This window comes from Scyliorhinus canicula, chromosome 4 (assembly GCF_902713615.1).
Source record: "Scyliorhinus canicula chromosome 4, sScyCan1.1, whole genome shotgun sequence".
Classification (NCBI taxonomy): domain Eukaryota; kingdom Metazoa; phylum Chordata; class Chondrichthyes; order Carcharhiniformes; family Scyliorhinidae; genus Scyliorhinus; species Scyliorhinus canicula.
Window position 1 is genome coordinate 21,839,767 of NC_052149.1, and position 13,729 is coordinate 21,853,495.

Below are 13,729 nucleotides of genomic sequence, written 5' to 3' on the forward strand. Positions count from 1 at the left end.
GCCTGATGATCAGCATGAAGACCACCTAAGAAATGTATCAGCCTGATGCAGCAAAAGCCTATCTCAAGTCCAAGGTTTCAGTCCATGGCCAGAACCTGTCAGCAGTGGGTCTGTTCACTTGGCTGCACTCTCTTCAGCTATCAAAATTGACTATCAGACACATGCAGGAATTGCCTCAGAATATGTAGATTTTGGCAGACTTCAAACAATATTATGATCGAGCAATAGTCCTGCCCATTCTTCTCTATGCATGCAAGACTTGGGCTGTGCATCAGTGTCATGCCAAAAAGCGCAATCATTTTCCTTTGAGTTATCTTTGGCAGTTTCTGAAGATCAGATGGCAGGACAAACGCCGGAGATGCTCACCTTGTTCAGCACGGTGGTGCAGTGGTTAGCACTGCAGCCTCATGGCACCGAGGACCCGGGTTCGATCCCAGCCCCGGTCACTGTCCGTGTGGAGTTTGCACATTCTCCCCGTGTCTGCGTGGGTCTCAACCCCACAACCCAAAGATGTGCAGTGTAGGTGGATTGGCCATGCTAAATTGACCCATAATTGGATAAAACAAGAATTGGGTACTTTAAATTTAAAAAAGATGCTCATCTGAGCTGACATGCCAAGCATTATATTGAGACAGTCATAATTGAATTGGGCTGGTCATGTAGCCAGATTGCCTGACATGTGATTATCAAAGCAAATTTTCTATGGAGAACCACATTCTTGGGTGCGCTCGCATGGTGGTCAAAGGAGGCTCTACAACGACTCACTAGGTCAACATCAAAACTTTAAGTCAAGCCTGCAGAGTCCTGGGAGAAGCTCATTCAGGATCACTGGAGCTGGTGCAACCAAATTAAAAAATGGTGTTGCCTCCTTCGAAAGCAAGTACATATCAGGGGCAGAGAGAAAAGGAAGGAAATTCCAAACCAGGAACTCATCCAAAACTTAATCTGCTGTGATATCGTGATCTATTTGTAGCAGATCTTTCCAGGCACAGGTCGGCCTTAGCAGTAACCTACGTATCCATCAAAACCCTACCAAACACCTCAAATGATGAACATGGTCAAATAAAAAATGATTTGTTCAGGGGATGTGGGCACGCTGGTTTGGCCAGTATTTATTGCCCGTCTGTAATTGCCCTGGGATTGAGGGGCTTGCTCAATCATTTCAGAGTAAACCACACTGCTGTGGGTCCAGAGTCATACATAGGCCAGACCAGATAAGGAGGGCAGATTTCCTTCCCTAAAGGACATTATCTTCACCTCAAAAGGGCAAACAAGGTTTTAACATTAGGAGAGATTAGAATAGAAAAATGGTAGCTAAAAGTCTTAAAACATTTCATCCATGGCAGACAGTGCATTAGGTTATGGGATAGGAACCACTCAGCAAAACATTAGTACATTGGTATTGGTACAATAATTAATTAGCTTGGGTTAAGGTATATGTGCCAGTTGGTCTCAACCATGAATTGAAGAGGAAGGACTGGCTAGGGTTAATGCATCCGATTACTGTCTTGATTCTGGCTAGGTGGCAGACGGAATAAGCTCTAATGATGCTCGTCATAGTTGAATAAATTTCCATAGTCCATAGAGGAAATAAATTAGCAGAGCAAAAAAGTATATCAGTTACTATGAGGGTATGTAAAACAAACATCTGAAATAGTAACATTCCAAGTACATTCAGGCTTTAGGGTTTAATCTACGATATTCAGATTCCAAATAATCCCAAGGTAACTCTACTTCCAATTACCTTGAACACTGAAAAACTTTTCAGTTGCAAAGTCGAGCAAGCTGGCAATTTTACAACTCATTCATTTCATCTTTCTGTAACATTAAAGCAAGAAATATTGCACAACTAGCTGAAAAACTGATAAATGAGACCTACAAGTTACACCACAAGTAATGATACTGTTGGACACAGTTTTGGAACTGTAATTCCACTGATTTTGAGTTCTTGATCTTGGTTTGCCATTAGAAGTAACTATCACAGGACAATTTTATCTCAGAATAAACAGATAATCCAACATGGAATCTTACCGCCCCTCCTGCTAGCGGGATCTTCCACTCCGGCCCAAGTCCATGGACCTTTGAATGGCTCACCTGCTAAAATTCTGCCCCATGTTATCACTGTGGCTGTGTAATAATATCCACGGCTGCATAAACTGCCCCCACCTGCCTCCCACCATTCCAGCCTCGGGTAGCTCACAGGTAAAGACATAGCCTGTTAAATAGCAGTGTGCCTCAACCACAAATGGAAAATTAAAACACTTAACATATCAATAAAAATATGGGTTTCTGAGAGAGCTTGGTGTATTGGTGCAGCAAGGAGCCAAGCCATGCAAACCGTGAGGGCTCAGATTTAGTTGATCAGTGCCGGGTTAGTTGCGCAGTTGGAAAGAAGCGGCAATTTGGCCTCGACAATGCTGCACCAAGGGGAAGGCACAGGGAAAGAAAAGGAAAATGAAAAACCAGGTGCCACCTGCTGTTGCCATCCAATGACCCCCGCTAGAAGTAAGCATGTGTATATTGAATGAGGTGACAACGGAGTTCAATAGTGATGCCCCCCACAATCCATTAACCGGTTAGCCTACTTCTCTTGGCTGACATACAGGAATGACCATTTGGGAGAATTATCAGAGGGCGGCTATTCTCTGAGACCTTTTCTGATTGAGGGAATCAATATCTCCTTGAGAGGAAAGGGAAGAAAATACATTGTAATAAATTATACACTGCTAACAAAATCTTCCTATCTTAAATAAGGAACACCTTGGAGGAAAAAAAAGTATTTTTGAATGCTCTCATATAAATTGCCAGTTTCACTTCTAATTATAATTTGACCACAGCATTTACTTAATATGGATCTCGTAGAGTGTTAAAAAGGCAGACAAGATCCATGGTTTAGAAATAGAAGCTAAGAGTACAAAGCAGGGGAGCAATGTAAAATTTTCACATAACACTGGCTCGGGCCTCAGCTGGAGCACTGTCCATAATTCCCAGCATCACGCTTTAGGAAGGATGTCAAGGTCTTGAAGAAGGAACCAAGGTTTGAAAAGCTGGGACTGCTCCCCTTAACGAAGAGACAGTTAAAGGAAGATTGAACAACGATTCTCAAATTCATGAAGAGTTTTGATAGTTTCTCCTTATTTACTCTGTTTCCAGAATGCAGAGGTTTAAGGTGATTGGCAAGAGTCAGAGGTGAGATGAGGTCAATTTCACGAAGGGAACTGGATAAATAGCTGGAGGGTAGAAAGGTGAAAGGCTGTGGAGTAAGAGCAGGGCAGTGTGACTAAATAGATAACTCTGTAAATGAGCTGGCGCAGGCAGGTTGGGTGAACCTTATTTGCTGTAAGATTTTATGATTCAAATTCAAAATAAAAAAACAAGGAAATAGATATTCAATAACGTAAAATTATTAATATCAAAACTTCAACATATTCATGCAGCAAAGTTGCATCATAGCGCACCATGGAGTTTGAGATTGAAATCTGTGCCCATGCTCTTGCACAACATACTTGCCCCAATCTTGGCTGCACATCATGGGAAACGCCTGGCAGGCCAATGTCCCCATGAAAAGAGTGGTTAAAAACACAATAGCAAGTGACCCAAGCAATTCTCATGTAACTCCCAATGGTCAAGTTTATAGCTACACCAGCAGAGATCTGGGAGAATACTATCTGCCCACTAGCCGTCAGACTGCAGTTGTGCATAGCAAAACCCAAATCAGATATATCTCATCTTTACTTTAAAAAAAAAGCCTACTGATTCAGCAATCTAACTGAGCGAATGGCTAAACCACAGAGATTGGAAAAGTATCAGGTGCATTGGTCTGTTAGACCCTCACAGCCAGGACAGTAAGAGTCAAGATTTTACAATTGGCCATATAATCATTCAGGAGGAAATATTGGCTATATGATCACTATTCAACTACCCCTGCTGGAGTGCACATATTCACTATTGTCGATGACAGGTTCAATCTCAGCCATGATCCCAACCTTCTTCGCAAGGTTGAATAATCTGCTGATGCTTTACCATGTTTATGTCATAGTTATTGTTATTCTTATAAAAACTTACAAATACCTTAATAAAAATATTTTTTTTAAAATCTGCTGATGCTCACAGTTGTGGCTCATATGCGAAAGATACCGCAATGGAATGGCCGAGTCATGCCCAACTCGAAAGCAATGCAGCCAGTAAATCTCACGAGAGGTCTCTCGCAAGATTTACTCGGCTCGCCGTGCCTCACAAGATTTAACTGGATTCTGCCTACAATGGGCAGGAGCTAAATTTGCATATACAAGTGTCTATTAGGCACATAAACCTAGAAAATAGGAGGAGGAGGCCATTTGGCCCTTCGAGCCTGCCCCGCCATTCATTACCATGTCTGATCATCCAACTCAACAGCCTAATCCCGCTTTCCCCCCACATTCTTTGATCCCCCTTGCCCTAAAGTGCTCCATCTAACTGCTGCTTGAAAACACGCAATGTTTAAGCCTCAACTACTTTCTGTCGTAACAAATTCCACAAGCCGACCACTCTCTGGGTGAAGAAATTTCTCCTCATCTCTGTCCTAAATGGTCCACCGTGTATCTGTGACCACTGGTTCTGGACACATCCACCATCGGGAACAACCTTCCTGCATCTTACCCTGATAGTCCTATTAGAATTTTATTGGTTTCTATGAGATCCCTTCTCATTTTTCTGAACTCCAGCAAATACAATTCTTACCGATTCAATCTCTTCTCATACGTCAGTCCCACAATCACAGGAATCAATCTGGTAAACTTTCGCTGCACTCTCTCTGGAGCAAGAACATCCTTCTTCAGATAAGGAGACAAAATTGCACACAATATTCTAGGTGTAGCCTCACCAAAGCCCTGTATAATTGCAGCAAGACATCCCTACTTCTGTACTTGAATCCACTCGCTATGAAGGCCAACATACCTTTGCTTACTTCCAGCGACTAGTGTACGAGGACACCCAGGACTCGTTGCACATTCCCCCCATCTAACTTATGGCCATTCAGATAAAAGCCTGCCTTCTTGTTTGGCTACCAAAGTGAATGACCTTGCATTTCTCCAAATTATACTGCATCTGTCATTCATTGGTACCAACGACGTAGGTAGGAAAAAGGGTGTGGAGGTAATAAACAAGTTTAGGGAGTTAGGCTGGAAGTTAAAGGCCAGGACAGACAGAGTTGTCATCTCTGGTTTGTTGCCGGTGCCACGTGATAGCGAGGCTAGGAATAGGGAGAGAGTGCAGTTGAACACGTGGCTGCAGGAATGGTGCAGGAGGGAGGGCTTCAGGTATTTGGATAATTGGAGCGCATTCTGGGGAAGGTGGGACCTGTACAAGCAGGACGGGTTGCATCTGAACCAGAGGGACACCGATATCCTGGGGGTGGGGGGGGGGGGGGGGGGGGGGGGTTCTAGTACTCTTCGGGAGGGTTTAAACTAATTTGGCAAGGGAATGGGAACCGGATCTGTAGTCCAGCAACTAAGGAAACCGATATTCAGGACGCCAAAGCACGTAGTGATGCAGTGGGAAAGGTAACACTGACAAAGGAGAGTACTTGCAGGCAAGGAGATGGGTTGAAGTGTGTATACTTTAATGCAAGAAGCATCAGGAATAAGGTGGGTGAACTTAAGGCATGGATCGGTACTTGGGACTACGATGTGGTGGCCATCACGGAAACTTGGATAGAAGAGGGGCAGAAATGGTTGTTGGAGGTCCCTGGTTATAGATGTTTCAACAAGATTAGGGAGGATGGTAAAAGAGGTGGGGGGGTGGCATTGTTAATTAGAGATAGTATAACAGCTGCAGAAAGGCAGTTCGAGGGGGATCTGCCTACTGAGGTAACATGGGTTGAAGTCAGAAATAGGAAAGGAGCCTTCACCTTGTTGGGAGTTTTCTATAGGCCCCCCAATAGCAGCAGAGATGTGGAGGAACAGATTGGGAAACAGATTTTGGAAAGGTGCAGAAGTCACAGGGTAGTAGTAAGTCACAGGGTAGTAGTCATGGGTGACTTCAACTTCCCAAACATTGAGTGGAAACTCTTTAGATCAAATAGTTTGGATGGGGTAGTGTTTGTGCAGTGTGTCCAGGAAGCTTTTCTAACACAGTATGTAGATTGTCCGACCAGAGGGGAGGCCATATTGGATTTAGTACTTGGTAATGAACCAGGGCAGGTGATAGATTTGTTAGTGGGGGAGCATTTTGGAGGTAGTGACCACAATTCTGTGACTTTCACTTTAGTTATGGAGAGGGATAGGTGCGTGCAACAAGGCAAGATTTATAATTGGGGGAAGGGTAAATACAATGCTGTCAGACAAGAATTGAAGTGCAGAAGTTGGGAACATAGGCTGTCAGGGAAGGACACAAGTGAAATGTGGAATTTGTTCAAGGAACAGGTACTGCGTGTCTTTGATATGTATGTCCCTGTCAGGCAGGGAAGACATGGCCGAGTGAGGGAACCATGGTTGACAAGAGAGGTTGAATGTCTTGTTAAGAGGAAGAAGGAGACTTATGTAAGGCTGAAGAAACAAGGTTCAGACAGGGCGCTGGAGGGATACAAGATAGCCAGGAGGGAACTGAAGAAAGGGATTAGGAGAGCTAAGAGAGGGCATGAAAAATCTTTGGCAGGTAGGATCAAGGAAAACCCCAAGGCCTTTTACACATATGTGAGAAATCTGAGAATGACTAGAGCGAGGGTAGGTCCGATCAAGGACTGTAGCGGGAGATTGTGTATTGAGTCTGAAGAGATAGGAGAGGTCTTGAACAAGTATTTTTCTTCAGTATTTACAAACGAGAGGGGCCATATTGTTGGAGAGGACAGTGTGAAACAGACTGATAAGCTCGAGGAGATACTTGTCAGGAAGGAAGATGTGTTGCGCGTTTTGAAAAACTTGAGGATAGACAAGTCCCCCGGGCCTGACGGGATATATCCAAGGATTCTATGGGAAGCAAGAAATGAAATTGCAGAGCCGTTGGCAATGATCTTTTCGTCCTCGCTGTCAACAGGGGTGGTACCAGAGGATTGGAGAGTGGCGAATGTCGTGCCCCTGTTCAAAAAAGGGAATAGGGATAACCCTGGGAATTACAGGCCAGTTAGTCTTACTTCGGTGGTAGGCAAAGTAATGGAAAGGGTACTGAGGGATAGGATTTCTGAGCATTTGGAAAGGCACTGCTTGATTAGGGATAGTCAGCACGGATTTGTGAGGGGTAGGTCTTGCCTTACAAGTCTTATTGACTTCTTTGAGGAGGTGACCAAGCATGTGGATGAAGGTAAAGCAGTGGATGTAGTGTACATGGATTTTAGTAAGGCATTTGATAAGGTTCCCCATTGTAGGCTTGTGCAGAAAGTAAGGAGGCATGGGATAGTGGGAAATTTGGCCAATTGGATAACAAACTGGCTAACCGATAGAAGACAGAGTGTGGTGGTGGATGGCAAATATTCAGCCTGGAGCCCAGTTATCAGTGGCGTACCACAGGGATCAGTTCTGGGTCCTCTGTTGTTTGTGATTTTCATTAACGACTTGGATGATGGAGTTGAAGGGTGGGTCAGTAAATTTGCAGATGATACGAAGATTGGTGGAGTTGTGGATAGTTAGGAGGGCTGTTGTCGGCTTCAAAGAGACATTGATAGAATGCAGAGCTGGGCTGAGAAGTGGCAGATGGAGTTTAACCCTGACAAGTGTGAGGTTGTCCATTTTGGAAGGACAAATATGAATGCGGAATACAGGGTTAACGGTAGGGTTCTTGGCAATTTGGAGGAGCAGAGAGATCTTGGGGTCTATGTTCATAGATCTTAGAAAGTTGCCACTCAAGTGGATAGAGCTGCGAAGAAGGCCTATGGTGTGCTAGCGTTCATTAGCAGAGGGATAGAATTCAAGAGCTGTGAGGTGATGATGCAACTGTACAAAACCTTGGTCAGGCCACATTTGGAGTAGTGTGTGCAGTTCTGGTCGCCTCATTTTAGGAAGGATGTGGAAGCTTTGGAAAAGGTGCAAAGGAGATTTACCAGGATGTTGCCTGGAATGGAGAGTAGGTCATACGAGGAAAGGTTGAGGGTGCTAGGCCTTTTCTCATTAGAAAGGAGAAGGATGAGGGGCGACTTGATAGAGGTTTATAAGATGATTAGGGGAATAGATAGAGTAGACAGTCAGAGACTTTTTCCCCAGGTGGAACATACCATTACAAGGGGACATAAATTTAAGATAAACGGTGGAAGATATAGAGGGGATGTCAAAGGTAGGTTCTTTACCCAGGGAGTAGTGGGGGCATGGAATGCACTGCCTGTGGAAGTAGTTGAGTCGGAAACGTTAGGGACCTTCAAGCGGCTATTGGATAGGTACATGGATTAGGGTAGAATAATGGAGTGTAGGTTAACTTCTTAAGGGCAGCACGGTAGCATTGTAGATAGCACAATTGCTTCACAGCTCCAGGGTCCCAAGTTCGATTTCGACTTGGGTCAATTTCTGTGTGGAGTCTGCACATCCTCCCCGTGACTGCGTGGGTTTCCTCCGGGTACTCCGGTTTCCTCCCACAGTCCAAAGATGTGCAGGTTGGGTGGATTGGCCATGAAAAATTGTCCAAAATTCTATGATTAACCTAGGACAAAAGTTCGGCGCAACATCGTGGGCCGAAGGGACTGTTCTGTGCTGTATTTCTCTATCTCTATCTATCTCTATTTGCCCACTGACTCAACTTGTCCAAATCACACTGAAGGATCTCTGCATCCTCCTCACAGCTCACCCTCCCACCCAACTTGGTGACATCTGCAAATTTGGAGATACTACACTTTGTTCCCTCATTAAATCATTAATATTATGAATAGCTGAGGTCCTAGCACTGATCCTTGCGGTATCCAACTAATCACTGTCTTCCAATTTGAAAAAGACCTGTTTCACTTCTTTGTTTCCTGTCTGCCAACTAGTTTTCTATCCGCCACAATACACTACCCCTAATCCCATGCGCTTTAATTTTACACATTGATCTCTTAAGCGGGACTTTGTCAAAAATCTTCTGAAAGTCCAAATATACCACATCCACTGGCTCCCCTCATCACTCTTCCAGTTACATCCTTGAAGAATTCCAGTTGATTTGTCAAGCATAATTTTCCCTTCATAAATCCATGCTGACTCTATCTGATCCTGCCACTATTTTCTAAGTGCCCTGCTATAAAATTTTTGACAATGGATTCCAGAATTTTCTCCACAACTGACGTCAGGTTTACTGGTCTATAATTCCCTGTTTTCTCTCGACATCCCCTTTTAAATAGTGGATTTACATTAGCTACCCTCCAATCTGCAGAAACTGTTCCAGAGTCTATAGAATTCTGAAAGATGACAACCAATGCATCCACTCTCCTTTGGGCTGTTTTAGGGGGCTCAGGGGTCACGTTGGGGGATTGAGAGATCGTTGGCACCCCGATCTCTTCCCGCACTGCAGGAAATGGAGCTAAGTATGCCCTCAGAAGGACCTTCCCCGCCGAGGGCCTAAAAAATGAATTGCAGAGATCATTTCTGGTCATGAGGTTTGGCTGTAAGTTCTCTTTTAATGTAAACACATCAAATCCAATTCATTTTCCTTTTTAATCAATATTCAATGATGCCTGACAATCCTACTCTTCTGACTAAAGTTATCTCAATTCTCGGAAGTCACACTAAAATTTAAGTCACGGTAATTATGAGTGTAGGAATTGGCACTGAGCAAAAAGTCCCAAAGTGACAACCGCCTTTCAACTGTTATTCAAGTATGACAATGAAAATTACAGAGGAATTATTAAACAAACAAAACACATATATAGAAGAGTAAGTTAACATTCCAGGGAAAAGTAAATGAAGAAAGGGAAGACAAGGAATGTTGCTATCTCAGCAAGCTGTATGCTAATAAATTCACAGCAGAAAGCTACACAAGTAGATTTACATCAGAGCCAGCTGTACTTTTCAGAAGGCAGGATTTGTATAAGAAAAAAATGTGTTATAGATAATGGAAAAGATTAACAGAAACTTAGATTTTATCACTTACCTCATTTTTCAGCTCCTCTATCTGATCCTTTAGTTCTCGAATATATTGGGTGGAGTCTGAGTTGCTAAGTTGCCCTTTAACTTTACCCTCTTCTTTCTGAAATGAAGAAAAACACTTACTGCAACATTTGCCCAAGTCTCTGTTTGACAAAAAAAAAATTAAAACAATTTTCACTTGTAAATGTACATTTTCCACAAGATATTGGTTGATTTGGAAACAAGCAACATCATATTTATCACGCTCATTCACAGCAGACAAGCTAAAAAGGGAACAAGTTGAAAATTGTTCTGCTCTACCGCGGCAAGAAAACTGTCCAAATTGAAACATCCTACTTCTTATCTTGCAATGGGCAGAGCAAGATATTGTTTATTTCCCTTCAGTAAAGCATGTACACCGACTATGCGTGTTAACTCATGTAACGGTGTTGAAAAGATTAGAATTAACCATCACTGAAATCACACATGAATCAGTCACCCCAATGGACCCGCATTCCGTCACACACTGCAGAAAACATAGACCTGCTTTACAAGAGCTAATTTAATCCCAAATTTATTTTTTAAAATTCTATTTTTGCCAACATTTTATAATGTTCAGCACTGTGGGTGTACCTACACCACATTGACCACAGCGGTTCAAGACGGCACCACCTTCTCGATGGGGCAATTGCTGCTGGGCAATGAACAAGGCCAGAGAATGGGCGGCGCGTTAGCACAGTGGTTAGCATTGTTGCTTCACAGTGCCAGCCCATGTTCGATTCCCGGCTCGGGTCACTTTCTGTGCGGAGTCTACACGTTCTTCCCGTGTCTGCGTGAGTTTCCTCCAGGTGCTCCGGTTTCCTCCCACAAGTCCCAAAAGACGTGCTTGTTAGGAGATTTGGACATTCTGAATTCTCCTTTAGTGCACCCGAGCAGTCGCTGGAGTGTGGTGACTAGGGGATTTTCACAGTAACTTTGTTGCAGTGCTCATGTAAGCCTACTTGTGACGATAAAGATCATTATAAGGATTATCATTACAACCTGCTGAGTTTTCCAGCATTTTCTGTTTTTAGTTTGGATTTCCGGTATCCATGGTGTTTCGCTTTTACTTTGAAAGTCACAATAGGAGCGAAAAACAATCCTCAGCATATCAACATTCACAAGTACAAATGAGTTTAATTTTCTTTTTAATTAAACATTCTTATATTAAACTCTGGCACTCCTTTGATCTCAGACAATCACTGTCAAAGTGGGATTGACCATCACTGTCTAACTTTATATACCGTATAGAGTGGATCTGATTACGTTGGAGGCAGCACAAGGCTTCTGGGAATCAGTGTTGCGTTGAGGTTTTCCTCTGATAACAGAAAGCAGTTACCAAGCTTCCTAGTTGGGAACATATGGCTTATAGGTGCCGGTTAAAACTGTAAAGAGATGTCAGAATCTAGAAGTAATGACTTCCCTGTTTCTATGCATTTCAGGCTTCTCTTGATGGGATTTTGCTTTCCGGGGCATTGAGTATAAGAATTGGCAAGTCATGTTGCAGCTGTATAGAACCTTAGTTAGACTACACTTGGAGTATAGTGTTCAATTCTGGTCGCCACACTACCAGAAGGATGTGGAGGCTTTAGAGAGGGTGCAGAAGAGATTTACCAGGATGTTGCCTGGTATGGAGGGCATTAGCTATGAAATGAAATGAAAATCGCTTATTGTCACGAGTAGGCTTCATTACCTACTCGTGACATAAACTTGGTTTGTTCTCACTGGAACGATGGACGTTGAGGGGTGACCTGATAGAGGTCTGCAAAATTATGAGGAGTATTGACAGAGTGGATAGTCAGAGGCATTTTCCCAGGGTAGAGGGGTCAATTACTAGGGGTCATAAGTTTAAGGTGCGAGGGGCAAGGTTTAGAGGAGATGTGCGAGGCAAATCTTTTTTACACAGAGGGTAGTGGGTGCCTGGAACTCGCTGCCGGAGGAGGTGGTGGAAGCAGGGACGATAGTGACGTTTAAATACATGAATAGAATGGGAATAGAAGGATACGGACCCCAGAAGTGCAGAAGATTTTAAATTAGACGGGCAGCATGGTCGGAGGCTTGGAGGGCTGAAGGGCCTGTTCCTGTGCTGTACATTTCTTTGTTCTTTTGTTCTTTGTTTAACACTGTAGAAGTGTTTTTTTAATCTCTTTGCCCACCTCCGCCTCCCTGGATATAATTACCTGCTCTTACCCAGTTCAATATTGAGTACTGCATTCAATTCTGCCAATACTGTATTCAGGAATACATAATGATCCATTATAGACATAGGTAGACTAAAATTTCTATGATCCGATCACTGGCAAAAAAGATGGGGAGTGGTAAGCGGTCAGTGGCCATTTCACATCTTGGAGCAGAACCCAGAAATAGCAATTTCCTGATCCTTTTTAGCTTCATTGGAGATCAGCATAATTTTGGGTTGAATCCACAATATAACTCAAGTAAATGTATCACTTACATCCAAAGTAACAGTGGATGTCAGAGATATGTGAGTTTATATAGTGTGCTGTGTCCTGCCATGGGAGGTAATGAAGTGCAACTTTTAGTGATTTCTCCATCATTTGGCCCCCTTGCCACGGTTCCTTCCACCACACAACAGCGACTTCCACCTGGAAGAATCCAAAGTGAAATTCTAGCCTAAGGTTCAATGCAACAACTTGCATTTATATAGCAGAATGCTAGATATTTAAGAAGCCCACCTTAAAGAAGGGAAGTGAGATAGCAAGGCGGTGATGTTAAAGGAGGCAATTCCAGAGTTTTGGGTCTGGATGGCTGAAAGCATGGCTGCCAACGATGGAATTATTACAACTGAAGAGATTTAGACCCAAATTCCTTGATGTGATCCTCCCGACAGTGGGTTACCTGCCTCAGCTGCACCATTTGAGAGCCTGCTTCTTATCAACAAGAACAAAGGGAAAACTTATAGGGGAAGATGTGTCAGAGAGCATCACCTGGTAGCCTACCTCCTGATTGGTGAAGTCTTGGGAATAATTCATTTATCCAGGGATAAGTGACTGGGATGAGGACATTCAGGAAAGTGGTAAGAAAACATGTCTATAGCTTATTTTTTTTATAAATAGGGCGAGAATACAAAATCTTGTTCTTTCAACCCCGACCATAATAATATGCTGGAATCCCAATTAATGTGGAAGCAATTCATTGCAACACATGATAAAACCTAATAAAGGTCCAATAAGCCAGCACGACACTACTGCTAATTACAACATGTATCTGTATAGTGTTATTAATTTGGGAAAATGGGCAAGGTGCTTCATACAGGCATAATCAGGTATTGAGTCATAGAAGCTTTGGAGTTGCCGTTCCAATCATGGTAGTGGTGGGTATGGCAGGAGAGGAAGATACAATAGCTTGAGGGACTAGGGGAGAACATTCCACGCCCCTGGCCCACAAGCAGCACCTGAAAAGCATCTAGCTTCTGGATCTGGCCCTGTGCCCCTTCCTTCAGCAGCGGGTTTTCCAATCTGTAGTAACGCAGCCCACAACACTTACATTTTGCTATCATTTTAAAATTTGAGGTATACAATCTCTGGTTAGCTGCCCAACCTCCAAATATCTCTGTTACAACCAAAAGTGGGCACCTTCAAGTTGATCAGACGTCAGGTTTCCAAATTGTCAAATGTTAGCCTCTACCCGTAGCCCATCCTGGGGCAGGGCGGATTTACAGAAAGTGGGGGACC

General features: G+C 43.4%; 1 protein-coding gene across 13 annotated transcripts in view; it reads right to left on the reverse strand.

Moving 5' to 3' along the window:
- evi5a (ecotropic viral integration site 5a) overlaps positions 1-13,729 on the reverse strand; it is a 281,040-nt gene that overhangs the window by 50,637 nt on the left and 216,674 nt on the right. For all 13 annotated transcript variants that reach the window (XM_038793836.1, XM_038793830.1, XM_038793831.1 and 10 more), the window contains one exon: positions 10,021-10,116. In XM_038793836.1, the coding sequence (XP_038649764.1) occupies positions 10,021-10,116 (96 nt within the window). The remainder of the gene's footprint in view (positions 1-10,020; positions 10,117-13,729) is intronic.